At 40.6% G+C, this 23510-nt stretch overlaps 1 protein-coding gene across 3 annotated transcripts in view; it reads right to left on the reverse strand.

Moving 5' to 3' along the window:
• Window positions 1-23156, reverse strand: part of CNTRL (centriolin) — a 75959-nt gene extending 52803 nt beyond the window's left edge. For all 3 annotated transcript variants that reach the window (XM_055301474.1, XM_055301472.1, XM_055301475.1), the window contains exons 1-7: window positions 23035-23156; window positions 18321-18568; window positions 16572-16702; window positions 13153-13283; window positions 11298-11439; window positions 9242-9428; window positions 4716-4909 (exon numbers count right to left, since the gene is read on the reverse strand). In XM_055301474.1, coding sequence (XP_055157449.1) covers window positions 4716-4909; window positions 9242-9428; window positions 11298-11439; window positions 13153-13283; window positions 16572-16702; window positions 18321-18537 — 1002 coding nt within the window. In that variant the 5' untranslated portion in view covers window positions 18538-18568; window positions 23035-23156. The remainder of the gene's footprint in view (window positions 1-4715; window positions 4910-9241; window positions 9429-11297; window positions 11440-13152; window positions 13284-16571; window positions 16703-18320; window positions 18569-23034) is intronic.
• Window positions 23157-23510: the final 354 nt, after the last annotated feature.

The following is a 23510-nucleotide window of genomic DNA, read 5'->3' on the forward strand; positions in this document are numbered from 1 at the left end:
ACTTTAGAGAGTTAAGCTGTAGTAATAGATAGAAGCTGCTTTTTACTGACAACTTACCTGAGGAAGACAATGTTATTAGCACCTGCACCATTCTCTCATATGGACACACATTTTATCATCATTGACTATATCACAGGTCTACCACCTTCCATCACTTAGCTTAATTCAATTCAAATTATTTTCATATTCATTACCTTACTTAGTCCTCACAACTCTATGAGGCTGGCAGGACAGGTAAGTGATCCTCATATTAAAAATGAGGAAACTGAAGAACAGGAGTTAAATAACTTGTGAAAAGACAAAGAGCAATATTAACATTAAAGTTCATTAAATTAGTATCTGTTGGTGGCAGGAAGAGAGGGGACTATTATAGTTTAAATGGCACCAGAAGTTTTATAGAAAATGCAGTCTACCCCATTTCTTTTACAGGTTAATTGACCTCCTATGTGAAGAATTACTTGACAAAACTGGAAAGCATCATATAACTGTAGATGATATTATCACCAGATATATTCTAGAGAAGATAATGGAAAATGTTTTTCAAATGTAGGCTTTTAGAGTAAGATCCAGAATTCTTTTTGAGACGTAGAATACTCTTTTGGAATAATGAAAGAACAGGCAAAACAACATGAGGGCTGATGGAGGGGAGGGGGATGGGGGAATGGGGTAACTGGGGGAGGGAACATTAAGGAGGGCACGGGATAGAATGAGCACTGGGTGTTACATAAGTCTGATGAATCACTGACCTCTACCTCTAAACCAATGATATACCATATGTTAATTAATTGAATTGAAATTTAAAAATAGCCCGATTAAAAAATTATTTTTAAAAATTTAAAGAATATAAAATATCTAACAAATACATATGCAACAATCAGCTGTCCAACTAAAAAAAAAAAGTAAAATTAAAGCAATGAGATTTCACTTTTTTCCTAACTTATTTACAAGTTCAAAATAATTTCAAGTGGGAAATTGGGCTCTTTCACTCACTGCTATAGAAGTATAAAGCAGCTATATGCTTAATGTTTACCAAAATTAAAAATGTAAGTATCATAGTAATTCCATTTGTAGTGATTTTCTTTAAAATTATTTTTTTTGGTAACCTCTACCAACGTGGGGCTTGAACTCACAACCCTGAGACTGAGAGTCACATGCCCTACTGACTGAGCCAGCCAGGTGCCCCAACTTGTAGTGATTTATACCAAGGAATTACTACTATGAATGCAGAAATACATATTTACAAAAATTTTCTCTGTAGTATCATTTCTAATAAAGTGGAAGCAACCTAATATTCATCAATAAGAGTAGGTTAAACAAATGGAACACAATATAGACAGAAAAAATTTTAAAATATTTATACGTACGTATAATGTGTGCATGCATGCATATGTGGGTATTTTTTTTTTACTTAGAGAGCCATGATATATATGCCATTTTGTAAAAAATAAGATGCAGAATTCACATGTCAATATGCTTTTAAATGGTTAATGATAAAAATAACAGTGACATAAAGAGCAATGTCTTCCAACCAAAAATAGTTACTGAAAATAAACCCAGCAAAAACTGTTGACAATTTACAAAACATTTATTCACAGCACAAATATATCAACATTATAAGTAGAAAAAAGAGAAAATTAGCAACTATAATAATCCATAATTTGGGGATAGTGCAAAGTCAAAAGATGTAAGATTTTGCCCAGGTTTTCTTTTTTTTTTAATATATTTTTTAAATTTTTATTTATTTATGATAGTCACAGAGAGAGAGAGAGAGAGAGAGAGAGAGAGAGAGAGGGGCAGAGACACAGGCAGAGGGAGAAGCAGGCTCCATGCACCAGGAGCCCGACGTGGGATTCGATCCCGGGTCTCCAGGATCACGCCCTGGGCTAAAGGCAGGCGCCAAACCGCTGCGCCACCCAGGGATCCCGCCAGGTTTTCAATGAATTAACTAACATGTACCAGGGAGGCTGCATATAGAAATTACAATGTTCTCTTATCTTCACAATAAAAGATGGATTCTATATTATAAAAAAAAGATTAGCAAACTCAGGAAAATTTATTAAATGTTTACAAGTATCAAGTGATACCATAGTAAATACTGTTTTTATATTTGTATTTTATTTTTAAGTTTTATTTATTATTTATTTTTAAGTAGTTGTCACACACCCAACATGGGGCATGAACTCAAGATCAAGAGTTGTACACTCTACCAACTTAGCCAGCCAGGTGCCCCATATTTGTATTTTACATACAAATGTTACGTGGTGGCCCAAAGAGTGCACTGCTAAAATCAAACTGTCATATAAGTTTCTAATGATTTAATTAATCATCAATCATGGAAGAGAGAGCAACAGAAGTATGTGCTATATATAATTATTGACAATTATCAGATTATTAACATCTTATACAATATGCCTTCAGAATATGGCTGACATATTTGAAAACTACCTTCAAATAAGAGGTGTATGAAGCAACCTGCAAATGCTCTGAGTAGCTGACTGATAGGGCTGGGGAAGCTGCCCTGGCTTTCATCATGACCCCTGGTATAAATCTTTTTCCTCAGGCAAAGAAGAGCTCAAGAAAAAGATAGTCACTAAGTATTCAGATTTCAAGTAACAATTTCCAACGCTACATAGAGGAGGAAACACTTTTTTCTAGTTAAAAAACATAGGTACTTAAAGCACAATTCTTATCAACAGATCAAGTCAATCAAGCCAGAATACCCATCTTGAAGGGGAGAGGGGTGCAAAAAGAAAGAGAACCATCTAGGATTTCATTAGTTATATGAGAAATTAAATTCTCTAAGTTATGCACAGATCAGAAAAAGAATTGTCAAAAGAAAAAAAAAAAGAGAAGAGCAATAGCTATTTTTTCCTTCAAAGAATGTAACCCAACAATTTTACAGAATCCGATTCTCTGGGTTGAAAAGGCATTTTAAGTCATTTAGTCCATCTCCCTAGCTAACGTTTTTTTTTTTATCTTTTCTCTAATCCCTGAGCTTATTATGCCTGTTTCAGTGACAGCAATTCCATTCCAGAGTTATTACAATTTGTCTCAGGACAGTTATTAGAAATTTATTTTTAGAGGGAAAAATAAAACAAGACAAAATCAAAGAGGGAGACAAACCATAAGAAACTCTTAATCATAGGAAACAAACTGAGGGTTGCTGGGGAGGTGAGTGGGGGGGTGGGGTAACTGGGGGATGGGCATGGAGGAGGGCATGTGATGTAATGGGCACCGGGTGTTACATAAGCCTGATGAATCAATGACCTCTACCTCTGAAACTAGTAATACATGATATGTTAATTAACTGAACTGAAATAAAAATAACAACAAAAAAGAATGCATGCTCTAGGACTGAGGCAGCCAAGTGTCCCTACATATCCATCTTCAAAAATAATACTTATTGAAAGTTCTTAAATGACCTAGTTAAATGTTTATGAAAAGCTGAATACAAAAAAAAAGAAAGAAATTTCCTTTTTTTTTTTTTTTTTAAATAGACAGCAGGGGGTGGGGGGCGTGCGCAGAGCAGAGACACAATCCTAAGCAGTGAGCATGGAGCTCCATCTCAGGACCCTGAGATCATGACCTGAGCAGAAATCTAGAGTCGGATGCTCAACTGACAGAAACACTCAGGTACCCCTAGAAATTTCTTTATTACTAAGTAAAACATTGTTTTGTTATATTTCTATTTGCCATTTCTTTTTCTAGAGAGAGTGTGTGTGTGTGTGTGTGTGTGTGCGCGCGCGCGCGCGTGTGTGCGTGTGTATATATTTAAAAAATACCAAGCCATGACCCCGGGGTCCCGGGATTGAGTACTGCATCGGGCTCCCCACAGGGAGCCTGCTTCTCCCTCTGCCTTTCTCTGTGTGTCTCAGGAATAAATAAATAAAATCTTTAAAAAAAAAAAAAATCAAAGTGCTTTATAATCCGCTCCCCAGAAATAACTACTGTCAAGAGTTTGGGTACCTATCTACTGTTTTTCCTCGCATACTATTATCCATGCCACATACATCGCATCGTCCTTGATACCCTGTTTCCCAGCTTGCTTTCTTCACAGAGCAATAGAGATCAGACATACGTCCTATCAGGACATACGGCTCCACCTTATTTTAACAGCAACACCGTTATTCTACCAGATGGATATCCACGAGGCCCGTTTGAGCTATTTTCAGTACTTTACTAATATAAATAAGATTGTGGTGAATGTCCATGTATATGTGTATATATGTACACACATGATATACATTATTGCTACAATTTCTACAGAGTATCGTACATAATTATATATTAAATTAGCGTAGTATATATTTCCAATATGTAGAACATAGGGTTACATCCCTTTAAATTTGGATAGTTTTGCCGATTTGCCTTCTGAAAATTTTTGCCAATGTATAACCTCACCAACAATGCTGTTGTTATAAATAAAATACAAAAATCTAGGGACAGTCTGAGCAGCTCCTCAGCGTGAGGCTTCACTGTCCTCCTTTATTTTGGACACCATGCCTCACATAACGTAGCCCAAGACAGTACCCATCCCTGGGGGCCCATGCCCCACAGTGTGCAGCCAACGATAATTTGTAGAAACTTCTGCACACATTTCTATTAAACCACGCCTGCCCCATTCTACAGTCCAGAAGTTTTGTTTTTAGACCCAAGGACGAAGAATTCTCTATTTCCAAAGAATACAGTCAAAGCAATGTGAAACCCAGGCTTACCAATTCATTTTTGGTGTTTAGGTTACTCTCCAGCTCCTCATAGCTCTGTTTTTGTAGTCTGGCCTCCTCTTTCAGTGATTTGTTCAATTTATCTTGACTTTTAATTTCCTCAAGGAACCTTGTCTGCTCACTCCTAAGCTCTTCAGTTTCCATTGTCTTCTTCTCCAGGTCTCTTTCCAGTCTTTCTACCTCATCTGCCAACACAAATTTAAGAGTTTATTGATCATAACACTTTCTACTTGAAGAAAGGTGAGGCTATTTCTCAAATAATAGCAAAAGAAGTCTTGGAGTAGTATAAGTACAATTTTACTTTGAAAACTATTCACAGGGGCACCTGGGTGGCTCCGTGGCTGAATGTCTACCTTCGGCCCAGGGCAAGATTCCAGGGTCCAGGATCAAGTCCCAAATTGGGCTCCCCAAAGGGAGTCTGCTTCTCCCTCTGCCTATGTCTCTGCCTCTCTCTGTGTGTCTCATGAATAAATAAAATCTTTAGAAAAAAAGAAAACTATTCACTGTGGTTTTTTGGGGAAAAGACTATCTTGAGCTAGAAAGTGATTTATATCAAAAAGTAAGAAGGCAATATCATTCGGAAAACGATATTAAAAGATAACACTTTATGGGGTGCCTGAGTGGCTCAGTTGGTTAAGTGCCCCACTCTTGGTTTTGGCTCAGGTCGTGATCTCAGGGTTATGAGATCAAGCCCGGTGTTGGGCTCCATATTCAGTGGGGAGTCAGCTTGAAGATTCTCTCCCTCTGCCCTCACCCCTGCCCCTGGCCCTCTAGCCTACATGTTCTCTCTCTCTCTCTCAAATAAATAAATAAATCTCAAAAAAAAAAAAAAAAGTAACAGTACTTCCAAGTATTTCATTTCATTCAAATAGCATGTTGATAAATGAGGTTTTTCCAGGTCTCCTGTTAAAAAACTTGTAATATTTTATCTGATATTAGTAATTACACTTTAAAGGATACTGTAAGCAGGTCTGCAAAATACTTTGTTATCTTAAAAATCCTTCAAAGGCTTCCTGCTACTATGTTTAGGATAGGATCCAAAACTTACATGAAGAACTCACAAAAAAACCTTCATGATTTGGTCCCAAATTCCCTCTCCAGCTGCAGATTTTCTTTCTTTCTTTTTTTAAAAGATTTTATTTTAGTGGGCGGGGGGTATGGGAGGGGAGAGGGATGAGCAGACTCCCTGCTGAGCACAGAGCCCAGTGACCCCAGGGCTCATCTCAGGACCCCAAAATCATGACCTGAGCCAAAACCAAGAGTCGGACGCTTAACCAACTGAGCCACTCAGGTGCCCCATCCTGCAGGCTTTTATTGACACCTTCTGTCTGGAACTTTCTTCCTCTCTCTCCTACTGGGCTATTTTATACCCTCCAGGTCTTTGTTTTGAAAAAATATTTTGAGAATCCTGCCCTGAATCTATCCTCTCCCCAGGTGAGATGCTTCCCAGGGATGCATTCAGGTCACCCTGTACCACTGCTGGGCCCTTCGTCATACAATGAGTTACAAAATGTGATCAAATGGCTAGGCATCTGCCTTTCCCACTAAAGCTTTGAAAAGCAGAAACTGCATCTGTCTGGGGGCACCTGGGTGGCTCAGCGGTTGAGCATACAGGGAGCCTGCTTCTCCCTCAGCCTGGGTCTCTGCCTCTCTTTGTCTCTCATGAATAAATAAATAACATCTTAAAAAAAAAAGAAAAGAAAAGAAAAGAAACTGCAGCTGTCTGGCTCACCAATGGATTCCAAGAGCCTTAAAGGCTCCTAATTAATACTCAGATTCATAAGTAATCATAAGTAATTTAAACATTTCCCCAAAAGTATATTTATATGATGACTTTTCTTTGCATTATTTATATTTTTAAAGATTCTAAAACATTCACTTCAGGGTAACAAATATTGAGTTAGGGGATCCAAACTAATAAAAATTTACCATATTTCTCAAGGATTGGATCAAACTATATGAAACTACTGTTTCTGTAAGCCAAAACAGACGAACATCAATTTCAAATGGTTGAACATACAGATTCATTTCCTAACACTCTAAAATAGCTATTTCAGACCTTCATCTTTGTCTTCAAACTTCCCATACTCCTTCCATTTTTTTCTCAGCTGATGACCTCATATTTCACTGAGAAAAGACCTCACTCATGGGGACTTTCTCATTTTCCCACCACCAAAGCAACAAAACTCCCACACCTGCACAAATCTTTGCTCCCTTCTAATAAAGTATCCCTCTTATCAAGAGACAGTCTTTTGTTTTTCTCTGACCTCATCTTGTCTTTTCAAGGACGATAAGAAATGAGCCATGATGGTCTCTCCACTCCACTCTCAAATACTCTTTATTAGCTTTCAGGTTTACTGCGTTTGCTTCTGCCCATTTCCTGGTCTGGAAGCTATTGATTTTTTTTTTTTAACTTAAACTCTTTAAAATTTCACTTATTAGGAACTAGGAGAGAGAAATCATGGGAGGAAACTTCAAACCTTCACCCAAATGCGTCCCCTCGATTCACTCTTGGATCTACAATCTAGCATTTTTTCCTAACCACTCCTTAACTGTGCTGGTCAAGACCATCATGTACTGCCAATCTAAAGCACTTCTCTGTGCTCATCTTACTTTTTCTTTATGTCTCAGCAACACTCAACACAGCTGACCACTTCCTCTCGTGAAATTTTCTCGGGGCTTTTGCAACCCACTATTTCCTGGGTTTCCCCTTACTTGGCCTCTCTTTCTCAGTCTGCTTAGGTGGCTCACCTTGCTCTTCCCAACCCCAGCCTGAGTGAACCAATCAATTCCAATGGGATTAAATATCATTGTTAGGCTGACAAGCTCCGCATTTATATCTCCAGTACAGATCTCTCCCAACTCCAGACTCGTATTTCCAACCCTCTTCTTGGTTGTCTCACAGACATTCAAACCTAGAATTCTGAAGTCTCCCTCTTGTATACACAATATCACCAATCCAACCATTTACTCAGGCCAGAAGCCTGGGAATTACCCACTTCATTAGAAACCGTTGCCATCTAAATACAGGCCACCAACACTTCTAGCCTAGGTTACCACAATAGCCTTCAGACATGTCCCTTTTTTCTCCATTTGCCCTGCTTCAAATCATTCTTCATCCTGCATAAAAAATAATCTTTAAAAAAATATTTTAACTCCAGTATACTTAACATAGTGTTATATTAGTTTCAGCTGTACAATATTGTGATTCAATTCTATGCAATACTCAGTGCTTATGATGATGAGTACTCTAAAAATAATCTTAATAAAATGGATTGTGCCTTATTGCTGCTTAAAAATCCTCATTTGCAGGCAGCCCCAGCGGCTCAGCGGTTTAGCGCTGCCTTGGGCCTGGGGTGTGGTCCCGGGGACCCGGGATCAAGTCCCACATCAGGCTCCCCACATGGAGCCTGCTTGTGTCTCTGCCTCTCTCTCTCTCTCTCTGTGTATTTTTTTTTTAAGGTTTTATTTATTTATTAGAGACATAGAAAGAGAGAGACAGGCAGAGACACAGGCAGAGGGAGAAGCCGGCCCCATGCAGGGAGCCTGACATGGGACTGCATCCCAGGTCTCCAGGATCATGGCCTGGGCTGAAGGTGGCGCTAAACCGCTGAGACACCCGGGCTGCCCTCTCTCTGTGTATAAATAAATAAAATCTTTAAGAAAAAAAAAAAAAAATCCTCATTTGCTTCCCATTGTACCTGAAATAAAATCCAAACCCCAAGGCCCTGTGTCATCTTGCTCCTCCCCCAGCCTTCCCAACTTTTTCTTGAGCTATTCTCCAGTCATACTGATGTTTTATTTTTTTAAAGATTTTATTTATTTATTTGAGAGAGAGAGAAAGAGAGAGAGAACGAGCAGGGAGGAGGGCTGAGGGAGAGGCAGGCTCCCCTCTCATTGGGGAGCCCAACCTGAGACTCAATCCTCGGACCCTGAGATAATGACCTGAGCTGAAGGCAGATTCTTAACTGACTAAAGCCACCCAGGACCGCCATACTGATTTTTCAGTTCTTTAATTTCTTAGCGGCTTTCCAGCCTGAAAGTGCTAGCTGCCCTTCTCCCTGAATGTCCCTCTTCACATGGCTAATCCCTTCCCTGCCTATGCGTTCAGCTTATATGCCATTTCCCAGAGAGCCATTCCTTTGCCAAAAGGGGGTTTTCCTCTGTTATTTTATCTCAGTTTGCTTGCTTTTGATCTTTCTTTTCCACTAAAATACAGGCTGCATGAAGGCCACTACCATATGCCTTGTTCACCATTGTACATCAGTGCCAGATAACAGTGCCTGGCTCACAGTATGTGCTCAATAAATATTTACTGATGCTTAACGATGTTAATGGATAATTACTGTATAATGACATTGATGTTAATTGATTTATGTTGTCATTTTCCAAAAAAAAAAAAAAAAAAAAAACCTAATAGCATTATAAAGTTCATACTTCAATATATTTTTCTGGATAACTTTTGAAAATAAATTCCTCCCCCACCCAAATTTAGTTTTTTTTAAATGTCACCTTACCTAAACTGAATCTCGCAAAAGCTTCTTGTCTGTCCTGACTAGTTACTGGCTGACCTTCCAAACTTTCCAATGAGCGAAGGTGAAAAATGGTAAACTGGATATAATGAGGAAGGGTCACAATTGGATTTTCAAGTAGGATCAGAGAAGTCAAATCTTGAAGTGGTTTCAACTTGCTTACATCTTGGAGCTGAAATGATATATAACACTAGTATTAGTATAATTTAATTTTAAAATAACAAAAACACACCTAAAGGAAATAATAAATTAAGAAAATTGATAGCAATATGGCAAGGAACCAATTCAAGGAACCCATTACCCAAAATTAGTGCTCTGAGAAGAGAAACAGAATGGGAGTACGTGAATATCTATAATGTATCAGGGCAGTATTAGGCATTTTCCATATATTGTTTCTTTTATGACTCCTCACAACAACCTGTGATATAAACACCATTTTAATTTTGTAGATGAAAAAAAGTGAGGCTCGAAGAAGTTAAATAACCTGCCCAAAGCTCAGAGATTACAAATGAACAAAACAGGATCTGAATTCAAGTCTGTGTTAACTTTCAACCTATCATTCTTTCACTGTACTGATTGAATACATCAAAAAATATGACTACTGAAAAGATTGTGGCAAATCTTCATATAATAGTTATAATTGATAGTTAAAAGAAATAAGTAAGGATACAGGGAGATACTCACATTTTTGAAGATTTTTATGTTTATCCCAAGACAGATTTTAAAAGGTTGAGAAATGCTACTCCTAATACATCTCCACTCACAAGTGAATGTGTATCAATCTCTTACTGATGCTAACGTCAAATATAAACTGAGATAAGAAAGTCATGAAAAATTTAAAATGGTAATAAATATTTATTGAATGATTTTCCTGTTAACATCAGTTGACACTGAGTACTAACAATCGACTACTTAGAGGAATATTTATAGCAAATTTTAGATTCATGGCTACCTCTTTCCATCACAGCATAAGCCCCAAGAGCTCTAAGGTGATGCTGTGCAACATGGGTTTGGGCTCTGAGGCTCTTGGGCTGTTGCAGTGAAATGGTACAGGGTCACCTCACCAGACTTATAAAGATGAAATAAGAAACCACAGATATTGCAAACTGAACAGCAATTAAACAAATGTTGTTTATTATTAATGCCTTCCCCTGATGACGGTTTAAGGAGTTAGTGTTGTAAAGTCTTTAAAACATTTTCACATCTATCATTTTATCTGAGCTCCAGAACACCCCTGTAAAAAAGGCAGGGAAGGTTTTGTTTTCTCCAATTTACACAATGGAGTTTTAGAGAGAGAATGGAATTCTCCAAGGTCACAGAAGGCAGGTCTAGACCCATATTAGAAAGTACATCTTTTATTGTCTATTTTATGACTGATGTTCCTTAAATTAAGCATGATTTTTCCAATTTTAATATAGATGTAAGTAAATTGTTTTTACTTAATACTTATTGAACATCTAACTGTATAAATGTCAGAAAAAAATAATAAATTATACTTCAAAGAAAAGCATACACGATTATTAGATTATGTGAGCCATGATGACAATATTGCTCTACAATAAAAGAGCTAGTAATTAACCTCCTATAACACCTGACACTATAATCAAGCTTAATTCATAAGTCTGAAAAAAAACAAAAAAAGAACTTGGTTCCAGGCATTCAGGACCTGGATTCTGGCACCAGTTGTGTGACTTTGGGTCACACAACTTAACCTGGAAAAAGACGATACTACCTGATAGTATTCAAAAAATAATCTTTTATTGCTTCCATAAAATAAAAGTTTTCTGAGGCTCAAATGAAATGCTGCAAAATCCTAAGAGGTCAACTCTCAGTTACATGGAATCATGCAAAACCAGAAATGCCTATATTTAATTACCTTAGAAAGTCCCTAGAGGTTATGTCTGAATTTGACGTGTGGTCAAAGGACCAAGAATCTTAAAAGAAGAAATCTCATTTTTTAAAGACTTAGATTTTTATCTTTTTTTCAACAAGTCTAAAAATTTGAAGAAAAAAAAAATCCTTGCTACTTTGAATAACTTACCGATGATATCTTGTTGCCTTTCAGATTCAGGATTCGCAAAGATTTTAACTTCTTCCCTAACCATACTGGGATATGTTCGATTTCATTTCCTGCAAGGTTCAGCTTTTGCAGATTATATAAATTTTCTATGCCTTCAATTTTGCTGGAAACCAAAGGGTAAAATCAAATTTAGTAAGTATAATGACAGAGTCCCTCCACTGTATGTTTAGAATAAATAGCCTTGGTTTTATGTGGAATTACTTTTTATAATTATAATTTGCTAACCCTTTTTATAAACAAGAACCAAACAAAAGTGGCTAAAAAGAAATTGACCAGAACAGCTAAACTGCCAATTCTTCATTACTGGGTCCAGGAATCCTATCTTACCATCAGACTTTAGGATCCTATAACACCAAAAAGAAGAGTCTATCCATGGCACTCTCACTACCACTGTGAAGAGTCCTGGGGGATAGCCAGGGGAGAGCTGAAAAACTCAACAGCACATACTCCTATGTTACAGCCCTACACAAGAGAGATCTTATTACCTTAAGTCATGACCAAAAGATTAGCTATGACAGTAGGATTTGGCTGCCATTTTGAACTGAAGGACTCACTAGGACACTATATTTATAAACATATATATTTTAATCAGAATATTTAAATCAATAAAACATTTATCATTCATATTGATGAATTTTCATTGATGAAATATTTTCCCAATTTGTCTGTTTAATTCCTTGGTAAATTTTCCATATGGACAAATATTTCCAAGCTTCTTCTCATTTTTATTTTATTGAAATTATTTTTATCAGGATCAACTATTTTTTATACAAACTTTGTATTAAGGATTGATTCTTTTCCCTCTTTCATTTTTTGCCCTATTATAGCTTCTGCCAGTATTAGTGGTTTTGTTTTTTGGCCAATACGTATACCGAGTCTAAGGTGGAGGGAAAGTATACAGATGTAAAGATTTTCAAGATTTAATAATTGCATCATGTTAAAAAAAAAAAAAAGAAATGAAAGAAAACTTGTTATAAAGATTTCATTTAACCAAAAGACAGAAAGCACAAGCTGGGCACCGAGGGAGAGGGAGAAGAGACTCCTCACCGAGCAGGGAGCCCATGCGGGGCTCAGTCCCAGGACCGAGATCATGACCTGAGCCCAAGGCAGACGCTTTTAACTGACTGAGCCACCCACGCGCCCTTATATAACAAGTTTTCTATGTGCGGTTTTTTGCCACTGTCAGCTTATGTTTTATTTCTCACAGTAATATATATTATGAAGTGGAAACATGACTGAGTGTATTTCTTATAGCAAAGAAGAACATCAGGATAAGCAAGTAAGTTCAAAATACATTGAAATATGTTTAGGATCAAAATGATTAAAACACTGCTTCATGTCAACTTTCTTAATAAGGCAGTGGATCAAAGACTGAAAAATTCCTGTCAAAAATGGAATTAGGATAAAATTTGGTACTCGAGTTATCTCCTTTGATGATGCTGGAAAGATACTGGGACACATGGGTGGCTCAGTGATTGAGCATCTGCCTTTGGCTCAGGTCGTGATCCCGGGGCCCTGGGATCAAGTCCTGCATCAGGCTCCCCTTGAGGTGCCTGCTTCTCCCTCTGCCCGTGTCTCTGCCTCTGTGTCTCTCGTGAATAAACAAATAAAATCTTTATTAAAAATGCTAGAAAGATATTATCCTTTTCTTTAGTAATGCAGTTACCATATGTGAAGGGCTTGACTAGCCATGAATGAGGATCCAAGTGCCTGTTGTTTCTTTCATAGGACTTTCAATTCAGTAACGTGGGCAGCATTAATCTACTTCTTTAACAATGACAATCTTGCAGTGCTACCTGAAAAAGTATTTACTTACCGGATTTTGTTATACGATAAGTTGAGTTCACGTAATTTTAACAGTTTGTCCACTTTCTCAATCTTCCCTATTAGATTATAGCTGAGATTCAGTACTTCAAGTTTAACACATTTTTCCAAATTTTCGATATACTAATTGGAAACAAATGGGTAAATACTTTATATGACAGATGCCTTGATATAAAGTACAACATGTATGTGCATCAGGGGCTGTTTTGATCAGTCACCAGAAAATAACCCTTCCTGCTCTCCTGGACAGTCCCTTGGTAGGGTTTCCCTTGACCAGGAATAGTAGCTCTCCCCACCCCTCAGTGGATAACATTTCCTGTGTATCAAGAAAATCAGATTATCCAACAAGAATTCCACCTCAACTTTTCCTCCACTTCAACTTTTCTATGCCTCCCCCTCCTCTCCTTCCTTCTTCAAAGTTCAGCTGGCACTTATGCTCTTGTATGACCTCATCTACCTCCTCTCGCCAGGCTCTTGCATCTTTAATCTCTTTCTCTCCTGGATCTTCCCCTCAAGTTTAAAAAGTCATTACTCAATAGATACCCATTAAGCACTTTCTACATACCAGATGCAGCACTAGGCAATAGATACCAGTGAACTAGACAATCCCCCTGCTACAGGAGGCTTTGTTCAACAGGCTCAGTCTCCTCAGTCTCCTCTGTATACAACAAATCACCAAGCACTGAATCTGTTTTCCTACCAAATTCTCATTTTAGCTCCTTTATTTGTTGGCCACATTCTCATAAAAGTTGTGTACATTTGCTCATTCTGCCTTCCATTTATTCTATTGGGAAGGCAAAATATCTTCTGCTTTTACTATGTATTCAAACTGTTCTCTCCAAGATTGCCATTCATCCTTCCATCCCACAAATATTTATCAAACGCAGATTATGTGCCAAGAGCTGTTCCAGGTACTAGAAATATATTGGTGAATCAGGAAACCAAGGTTCTTGTTTTCATTCACAGAGAAAGCCAATAAATCAACATTTTCAGACGCTGAAGTGTACCAACAAGAAAATAAAGATAACATGATGTGACTGCATGCAAGGCACCCAGAGGGCAGATTTGTCTGCTGTGTCCACTGTGTAAGCACATATGCCTGACATATGGCGGGCACTGAATAAATATTTATTAATGGAAAGACTGAGAGTCACTGAGAAGGTAGCCAATTGCAACTGGGTGGTAAGAGAAGACCTCCCAGAGGAAGTACACTGAGCTGAGACCTAAATAACAAGCCAGCTGTGTGAATACCTAGAGGCAGGGAATAACAGGCAGAGAAGAAAAATACAAAGGCCCTAGAAGATTGAATTTGGTTTGTGAAATAGAAAGGCTTTTTTAACTGCCAAATCCAAAAAACTTCTAAATTTTCATCCTACTTCGTGGTTCTGCGACATTTTATATCATCCATTTCTGCTTGAAATTCTCCCTCCTTTGGCCTCCATTCATCATACTCTTAGATCTTCTGTTTTAATAGCCCCTTCAGACTTTTTCATTGTATATGCCTCTCCTGTGTGTGCTTTCACTCCCTCTCTAATTCCCCCTCACTATTTATCCTCTTAATCCCAGGAATTCCTCTAGGAAGCTCTACGTTCCCAGAGATCAGAAACTAAGCTTATTTACCTGTATATATTCCTACAGCTTAACATAACGCCTGGCGTATATAACCTGGCATATATAACTGCAGTAAAATATTTACTACTTTGATTTCATTTTTGCAACTTGTAAACTCTAGAATGTCCACTTTTTCCTTTTTTAATTACACAAGACATAAATATATTCTAACAGAAATTTCAAACAAAACATAAGAAGCTCTTTTCATCAGGTCCAGACCCCTGTAAAAAATGAAATAAAAATAAAAATACCACTGATCAAAGGTAACCAATGTTAAGAGGCTGACATATAAGCATCTGTATCTTGTTTATATCCACATACATGTATAGAAAAACAGAATTTTTAGACCTTACTAAACAAAATGTTTTAGAACTTTTATCGTTAAATATACCGTGGACATTGTCCCACATTTATACATAGAGCTCTACTTATTTTTTTTAAGAAACTTGATAGTATTTCATGGTCTACAGCATCATAATTTATTTAACTGATCCCCTATTGACAGACATTTGGTTATTTCCAATTTTTCTATTTTAAATAATGCATAATAAATATAACTATACAGATACTTCTAGGTACATGTAATATCATTAGAACAGACATCAAGAAGTAGAACATCTAGGTTGGTAAGCATAAATTCAGTAAGTATAAAGTCAATTGCTGGATCAAATAAGTACACTTGAAATTTGGATAAATGCTACCAAACTGTCTTTCTAAAATGCAGAAGCAATGTATATGTCCCACTAAGACAATATGATAATACTCACTTCCCACACCTTTCTGAACACTGAAATAATCCTTTTAATTCTTCTCCATTAAACGTACAAGAATGAAAATTATATCAAACTATTGGTTTATTTCATATTTTTTACATTAATGAGGTTGAACATACTTTCATGTTCACTTTTGTGAACAACCCTGTTCATATCCTTTGCACATTTTCCATTGAGCTGTCTGAACTGTCAAGGCTCTTTATATTATATGGGTATTGTTATTATATGTAAAACACTCCCTGCCAGTTTGTTGTTTTTCTTTTTACATTTTAAAAGATATCTTTCATTAAACACTTTTTAATCTTTATGTACACTAGTCTGTCAATATTTTTCTTTGTGGTATTAGAGTTGGTGCTTGCTTAAAGGGCCTTCCCAACTCTAAGATTCTAAAATACATTCTCCTATATTCTTTCCTAATGCTTCTATCATATTTCTGTGGGCTTTGTTTTGGTTTCATTAAATCTTCAACCTTCTGGAATTAATTTTTGAGACTAATGTCGTAGGCATCTAAGTTCATATTTTTTTCCAATTAAAAAGTTTAAGTTGTTTTTCACAATGTGTTCATGTTGTATAGTTTATGAATAAAGTAATAAACATTCCAGAGCAGGGATCAGCAAACTTTTTCTGGAAAAAGCCACATAGTAAATATTTTTGGCTTTATAAGCCATATAGTATCTGTGACAAGTATTTACTATTGCTATTATAGCACAAAAACAACCGCAGACAATATGTATACAAATGAGTGTGGCTGTGTTCCAATAAAATTTTATTTACAAAAAGAGGCCCAATTTGGCCTACCAGCTATAGTTTGCCAACTCCATCTCTAGAAAGAATCCAACACTGTACAGAATAGGTGCTTATGAATGTGAAGATGGCATACTTCTGATAATAGAACTTTCTCTGGAAACAATACAAGCTCTGCTACAAATTAGGTGACATTAGGATGAGATGCTACTATAAATCTAATACAATCTTTTAATTTTCAGTTTCAAACACAGAAAAATTAAAAACAATGCTTGTAACCTACCCTGAATTTCTTGCCGCCACCTTTAGCAAGTGAAAGGTTCAGAGATTTTACCAAGGCCAAATTGTCCTGTTTAGTAAGTTTTCTAACAAGGGCCTCTGTAATATATCGGACTCCTGCATGTGAATCAGCTTCTGAAATTACAGAAACAGATCATCATCAGTAGAAAAGGACATCTCTGAGAAATGCATTATTTTGATGTTACATAACAAAAAACAATGGGCAGCCCCTGTGGCGCAGCGGTTTGGCACCGCCTACAGCCCAGGGTGTGATCCTGGAGACCCGGATCGAGTCCCACATCGGGCTCCCTGCATAGAGCCTGCTTCTCCCTCTGCCTGTGTCTCTGCCTCTCTCTCTGTGTCTCTCATGAATAAATAAATAAAATCTTTAAAAAAAAATTTTTTTAAGCCATGCAAATATAAAAACAGCTGGTTAGTTCTAATTGAGATGTTTTAATAATATACTACTTTAAGCAGCATTATATCATAGTAGTAACAACAAACATATATAATAAGGTCAATAAGTTATACTTCATAATTATTTATTACTATAAAATATTTTATATTTATAAAATTTAATTTGTACGACAAACCTTTTAAATAGAAATTACTATTCCCATTTACTTAAAAAAATTATAATAGTTTGCCCAAGATCTCGTGGCTAATGATGTGCAAATCAAGGACTTGAACCCTGGCAGATGAATCCAAAACTCATACTTTTAATTATGAGTCAGAAAACAATGCTGGGTTCAGTTCCAGGCTGTACAACAAAGATTCCCAATGATTATTTATAATAAGTTAATATTACATTTATTTTGGTTCAAAATAAAATGATTTTTTCCCTTTGAGCAATTCTAGGAAAGAAAATTACTAATATTCTAAAATATTAATGAAATTAGAGTCAGCAACGTACCAAAGGGCAGCAAAAGTATAGTCTAAACTCAACTCTTGATGAGTAAAAACTGATCAGACAGGTAGCTGTGATTTTATGACTGCACAAAGAAATCACATAGTTTTCATTCACAGTCATGTTAAATAGTCTCTTGGAAAAAATAATATATTTCTGAAAACAGATTCCCACACTAACAGACTGCTTTTAAGAAAAAAATAAAAACAAAACCTTGGTAGAACATAGACATGTCCCTTAAGGGGACATGATAAACAATTTGCTGATAAGCAGACTGGAATAGCCCAGGGGTGGATAACATTTTTGTACTGAATTAAGGTACTCCACTCTGAAGTGAATAGATATGCTTTTCCTCTAACCAAGGATGATGGTAAATTTGGCATATGGGCTTTAAGGCACTCTTAAAGGCACCACAGGAAATAAAGCTTCCTCTTTCTGGAAACCCTTCTCCTAACCCTTTCAGACAGCTTCATCCTCACCAGAAGCCTTCACACTCCACAGTCTTAATACACTTTCTGTTGGTATAAACAATAAGTCATGTTAGTATGAAGATATGTATTTCACTTGGACCAGAAATATAAGTTTGGTAATTTTCCATCTCTACTTAAGAGTATGTGTTCAAACTCTTAGATTAAAAAGCATTATCTTGGGGACCCCTGGGTGGCCCAGCAGTTTAGCGCCTGCCTTAGGCCCAGGGCATGATCCTGGAGTCCCGGGATCGAGTCCTGCATCGGGCTCCCCACACGGACCCTGCTTCTCCCTCTGCCTGTGTCTCTGCCTCTGTCTCTCGTGAATAAATAAATAAAATCTTTTAAAAAATAAATAAATAAAAATAAAAAGCATTACCTTTATGGTCTTGGTAGTCTAAAACCACTGTGCTTTCATCTGTAATCTCAACTTGCTCATGCCACGGTCCTCCAAAATGAAAAGGCAGAGTCTCAGATCCACTTAGAGGCGAAAGTGACCTAGATCTCATATTGGACGTAAGGGATGGTGGACTAGGAGAGTGAGATGATGGTGGCATCTTTGCTTTCGAAAACTTTTGCTGAGAACCTTTCTTCATGGCAAGAATAAGGCCAGATGTCCATCAAAACCTGTAAAAGTTTTCAGCATATTTAACAAGGTTAATTTTTTAGAGCTCTCGAAACTATTAATCTACTTCTAGAATTTTTTTAAAGTTCTGTGCCCAAAGTGGGGCTTGAACTCATGACCCTGAGATGAAGAGACGCATGCTCTAACAAATGAACCAGCCAAAGGCTCCGATTTCTAGAGTTTTGAAGATGACAAAGTTATAAACTCAGAGGTTATACATGCTAGAAAGCACACAATTCCAAGCTGATGGGAGCAGATACTGCTTCAAACACTGCTGATCACTTTTCAGTGGGAAGAGACTTCCAGAGGGTCCTGGTTTGTTTGATACCTGCTCCAGCCAGAAGTCTGACCTGTCATTTCTCTTCTCTATTGGACCAAACTAATCACAACACTTCTCATACCCACAAAGGGTCTTGGAATGTAGGAAGCTGGAAATGTTTGGCAACCAGCAATGTTTAATAATGACGAGTACTCCCTCCTTGATGAAGTTTCTTTTTTGCTCTGGGACACCACATTCTCCTGGTATCCTCCTGCCTCTGTGGCCACTCTTTGGCTTCCTTTGCTGGCTCACAGTCCTCTATTCAATCTTTATTTTTTTATTTATTTTTTTATTTTATTTATGATAGTCACAGAGAGAGAGAGAGAGAGAGAGAGAGAGAGAGAGAGAGAGAGGCAGAGACATAGGCAGAGGGAGAAGCAGGCTCCATGCACCGGGAGCCCGATGTGGGATTTGATCCCGGGTCTCCAGGATCGCGCCCTGGGCCAAAGGGAGGCGCCAAATCGCTGCGCCACCGAGGGATCCCCCTCTATTCAATCTTTAAATGTCAGAGCTCCTCATATCTCTTCCATTTTCTCTCCAAACTCATTTTAGACAATCTAATGCACACCCATGGTTCCAAATGTCACCTCTATACTGATGTTTATATCTTCAATCCAACCTCTGAGGTCCAGATACCTGTTTCCAATTGTCTACTTGATATCTCATTGCCATCCCAAATTCAACATGCCCAAACAGAATTTATCACTTCCCCCATTCCCCCCTCATTTTCCTCCCATAAAGAACAATGCATGAATCATAAGTGTACAGCTCTATTTTTATACAGTGAATACAACCAGATCAAGAAACAGAATTATTACCAGAACCCCAGAAACCACTTTGTGCCCCTTGCATTCATTAACCCATATACATGAGTAATTACTACCCTGATTTCCAATACCAGAGATTTTTTTAAACTATTTAGGATATTTAAGTATTTCTACATGCAACATGGGGCTCAAACTCAACTCTGAGATCGAGCTGCATGCTCTTCCAACTGAGCCCGTCAGGCACCCCATAAACTATTTTTGAACTATACGTAAATGAAATCATAGAATATCTTTTGTATCTGCCTTCTTTGTTAAACATTATGCTTTTGATATTCATTCATGTTTGTCTCATGCTATTTGAGAAACATCTGATTGCTCGAAACTCGCATGCCTACTATTGCTAGTCCACAAAATCAATTTTGTTGAAGTTTAGGTCTTTCAGAAGAAATGAAAGCATTTATTGGTGAAAGGAATCTTAGTTAAATCCCTTATTTGTCAGAAAAGAAAATTAAAGCCCAGAACGGTAAATGACTTGGTCAGACACAGAGAGATGGGGATGTTGTGTGAGAGATGAAGATGTAGTTTGCAATCACACAGAGACCCAGCAATAAAAAAGAGAAGACAGCGGACAGGTAGGGCTAGAGTGTGTGAAGGAGTAGGACAAAGAGAAAACAAAATAAGCAGGAAAGCGCAGAGCTGGAGACATATTTTGAAGGCCCAGAAGGGGGTCTGCAGTACAAGAGAAAGTTACTGGAATGATGTGATCACCAGAGTCACATGACCAGGTCAGGAAGCACTGTCCACCGTATCACGCCCTTGCCTTGACACACAGCTTACTAGAGATCATACCTTGCCCTCTATTCAGCTTTCCCTCACACTTCTAACTTTCCATCTTCTTTGATCTTCTTCAAATAAGACAGACCTCCATTATCCCCAAACCCTCTCTTCCCAGACCACCCCAATATGCAAATAACCACCCCCATTTCTTGACCTCCATATCCTGCTCCATCCTGTAGACTTTTAATCATATCTCAGTACTTTCCCTACAGTTCTACTTCATCCCATACCTTCTGACCCATTTAACTTTTAACCTTCTCTAGTCCTTTCAAATATGCTGATTCCCACCTCTCTCCAAAGGTAACCCTCCCATCTTGTGCTCGTCAACCTCTGCCTTCTATCCTTCATCCCATCCTCATGGCCAAGTTTCCCCACAAATTCTGCCCCAATTCCCTAACCTTGGTCTCCATTTATCTGTGGTTCTTTGGAGTATCCTACCTCCACACCTCCGTATCTGTCCTGATTCTCCACAGTACTCATCTCAGCAAATATCCTGACATCCTGATCCATTCCAATACCAACTTCAAATTATTCTCCTCCTCCAACAAAACAGCCAAACCAACCTCTACATATTGCTCTTCACCGCAGTGTGACTGCTTCGCTGCAAGCCTCTTGCTCCTAACGCTCTGACTTCTGGGCCCTTCTTCATCCTATTACTGTCTCAAATCTCTCTCCGTTACTCTGGTAACCTAAAACCCAGGCTGCCCATCTCCTCCTATTAATTTATTTATTCAGTAAGTCAGTTGTATTGAGTAACTTCTGTGCACTAAGAACTATGCCAGGCTTCAAAAGCAGAACTGGGGAAGCAGGGTTTCTACACTCGAGACGCACAAAAGTCTTCCATCTCCCTATTACACGCGGTCTTGGCCCCAAGGAGTCTCCTTTATAGCATCTTACAGTGTGAACAACTTGATTCTTGTTTCTAAGCTAAAGGAGAGCAGAGATTCAATTGTCTGATGTACAACGAGTATTTGAGTGAAGGAAAAGACGACTGTGCTAAGCACCCTAAAGACATTATTAGCAAGTTGAAATTCCCAGCGAGGACGTGTAAGGGCAGAACTGCCACCGTCATTCACACGTGGCAGTCTTTGAGAAGAGCCTGGATTCCGCAAACAAGCAGCCTGAGTTCAAATCCTGCTTCTCCGCTTCCTGTGGGGCATTAGGGAGAGGGACCTCGGTGACCCTCAGTTGCACCCTTTTAGACTGAAGATGGTCACCTCATGCAGCTGTTCGCAATTCTGAGTTAGTAAAGGACTTGGAGCGGAATTCGGCACCGGGTGTGCCCTCCAAGGTCAGCAGCACGTATTTTTGCGAGAGGAAAATGGTACATTCTAAAACACTAGAATTGCTCAGAAAGATTGAGGAGGGCGTCCCCAGTCACAGAGCGGGTCAAGTCACGTTTACACCGGGGCGGAGTCGAGGCCTGAACCCACCTTCTGACAAGAAAACCACCGGCACACCACGGTCCTCGCTCTTCCGTCTAGCACTCGCCCCCAGTGTCCTGCCCTTGCCCTGCCCCAAGCTGCATCCAGGCCGCACCGAGGCACCCGAGGGACCCGAGGCACCCGAGGCACGCCTGAGGCACCTGAAGCGCGCACGCCGCAGCCCCCGCCCCCACCCCGCCCCCGAGTCCCGCGCACGACCCCTCCCCCCTTCTCTCTCCCCTGTCTTCCCCCTTCCTCCTTCCCCCCTCTCCCCCACCCTCTATCCCCCATCCCCCTCCCTCGTCCTCCCCTCCCTCCCCCTCCCCCCTCTGTCCATCCCCCTCCCTCGTCCTCCCCCTCCCTCCTCCTTCCCCTTCTCCCTCCCCTCCCCTACTCCTCTCTCCCCCTCCCCCTCCCTCCTCCCTCCAGCCTCTCTCTCCCCCCTTCCCTTCCTCCCTCTCTCCATCCTCCCTCCTCCTTCCCCCTCTCTCGCTCCCCCTCCCCTTCCCCCTCTCCCCTCCCCCCTCTGCATCCCCCATCCCCCCTCCCTCGTCCTCCCCCTCCCCCTCCTTCCCCCTCTCTCGCTCCCCCCTCCCCTACTCCTCTATCCCTCTCCCCCTCCCTCCTCCTTCCAGCCTCTCTCTCCCCCCTTCCCTTCCTCCCTCTCTCCATCCTCCCTCCTCCTTCCCCCTCTCTCGCTCCTCCTCCCCTTCCCCCTCTCCCCTCCCCCTCTGCATCCCCCCTCCCCCTCCCTTTCCCCCTCCCCCTCCTTCCCCCTCTCTCGCTCCCCCCCTCTCTCCCCCTCCCTCCTCCTTCCCGCCTCTCTCCCTCCCCCTTCCCTTTCCCCCTCTCTCTCCCCCTCCCCCCTCTGTCCATCCCCCTCCCTCGTCCTCCCCCCTCCTCCCCCTCCCCTCCCCGCCCGCCCGCCCGTTCCGGCCCTCCCCTCCTCCTCGTCCAATCCCAATTCCCAGGAACACGCCCCCGCGCCACCCCGTCCCCGCCGGCCCACCCCGCGCCCTCCCGCCGCCGCCGCCGCCGCCGCCGCCGCCGCCGCCGCCGCCGCAGGCCCCCACGGCCCCGCCCGGTGCCCGAGAGCAGCCGCGCCCGGGCCCAGCACCCACCGCCGAGGAGCCGAGCGGAGCAGGCCGCGGGACGAGCGGTCGGAGACGCGCAGCCCGTCGCCTCAGGCGTCCGGCGACGCGCCGGCCATCTTGTTGTGTGGCGCCGGTTGCCCGGGGCCGCGCGCCGCGTGGGCGGGGCCAGCCGAGGCCACGCCCGCGCGCCGTTGAGGGGGCGGGGCACGCCTCCCGCCGCTCCTGCGGCCCCGGGCCGGGGCGCGGTTCCCGCCGGGTCCCCCTGCAGCCCCGCTGCGGCCTCGCGGCGCCGAGGCCGGGACTCGGGGTGCGGGGGCGCCGGCGCCAGCGCGACCTGCCGGGCCCGGGGCTCGCAGGCGGGCGCCAGCTCCTGGGCGGCGGGGGCCGCGGCCAGGCTCGCCCTCGGAGCCCCCCGGCCGGACGCGGAGGCCCCGCGGCTGGGACTCGGCTGCCGCCCGACGAGGAGCGAGGCCGGGAGCCCCCGCGGCCGAGGGCCCTCGCGG

This window comes from Nyctereutes procyonoides, unplaced genomic scaffold (assembly GCF_905146905.1).
Source record: "Nyctereutes procyonoides isolate TBG_1078 unplaced genomic scaffold, NYPRO_anot_genome, whole genome shotgun sequence".
NCBI classification, from domain to species: Eukaryota; Metazoa; Chordata; class Mammalia; order Carnivora; family Canidae; genus Nyctereutes; species Nyctereutes procyonoides.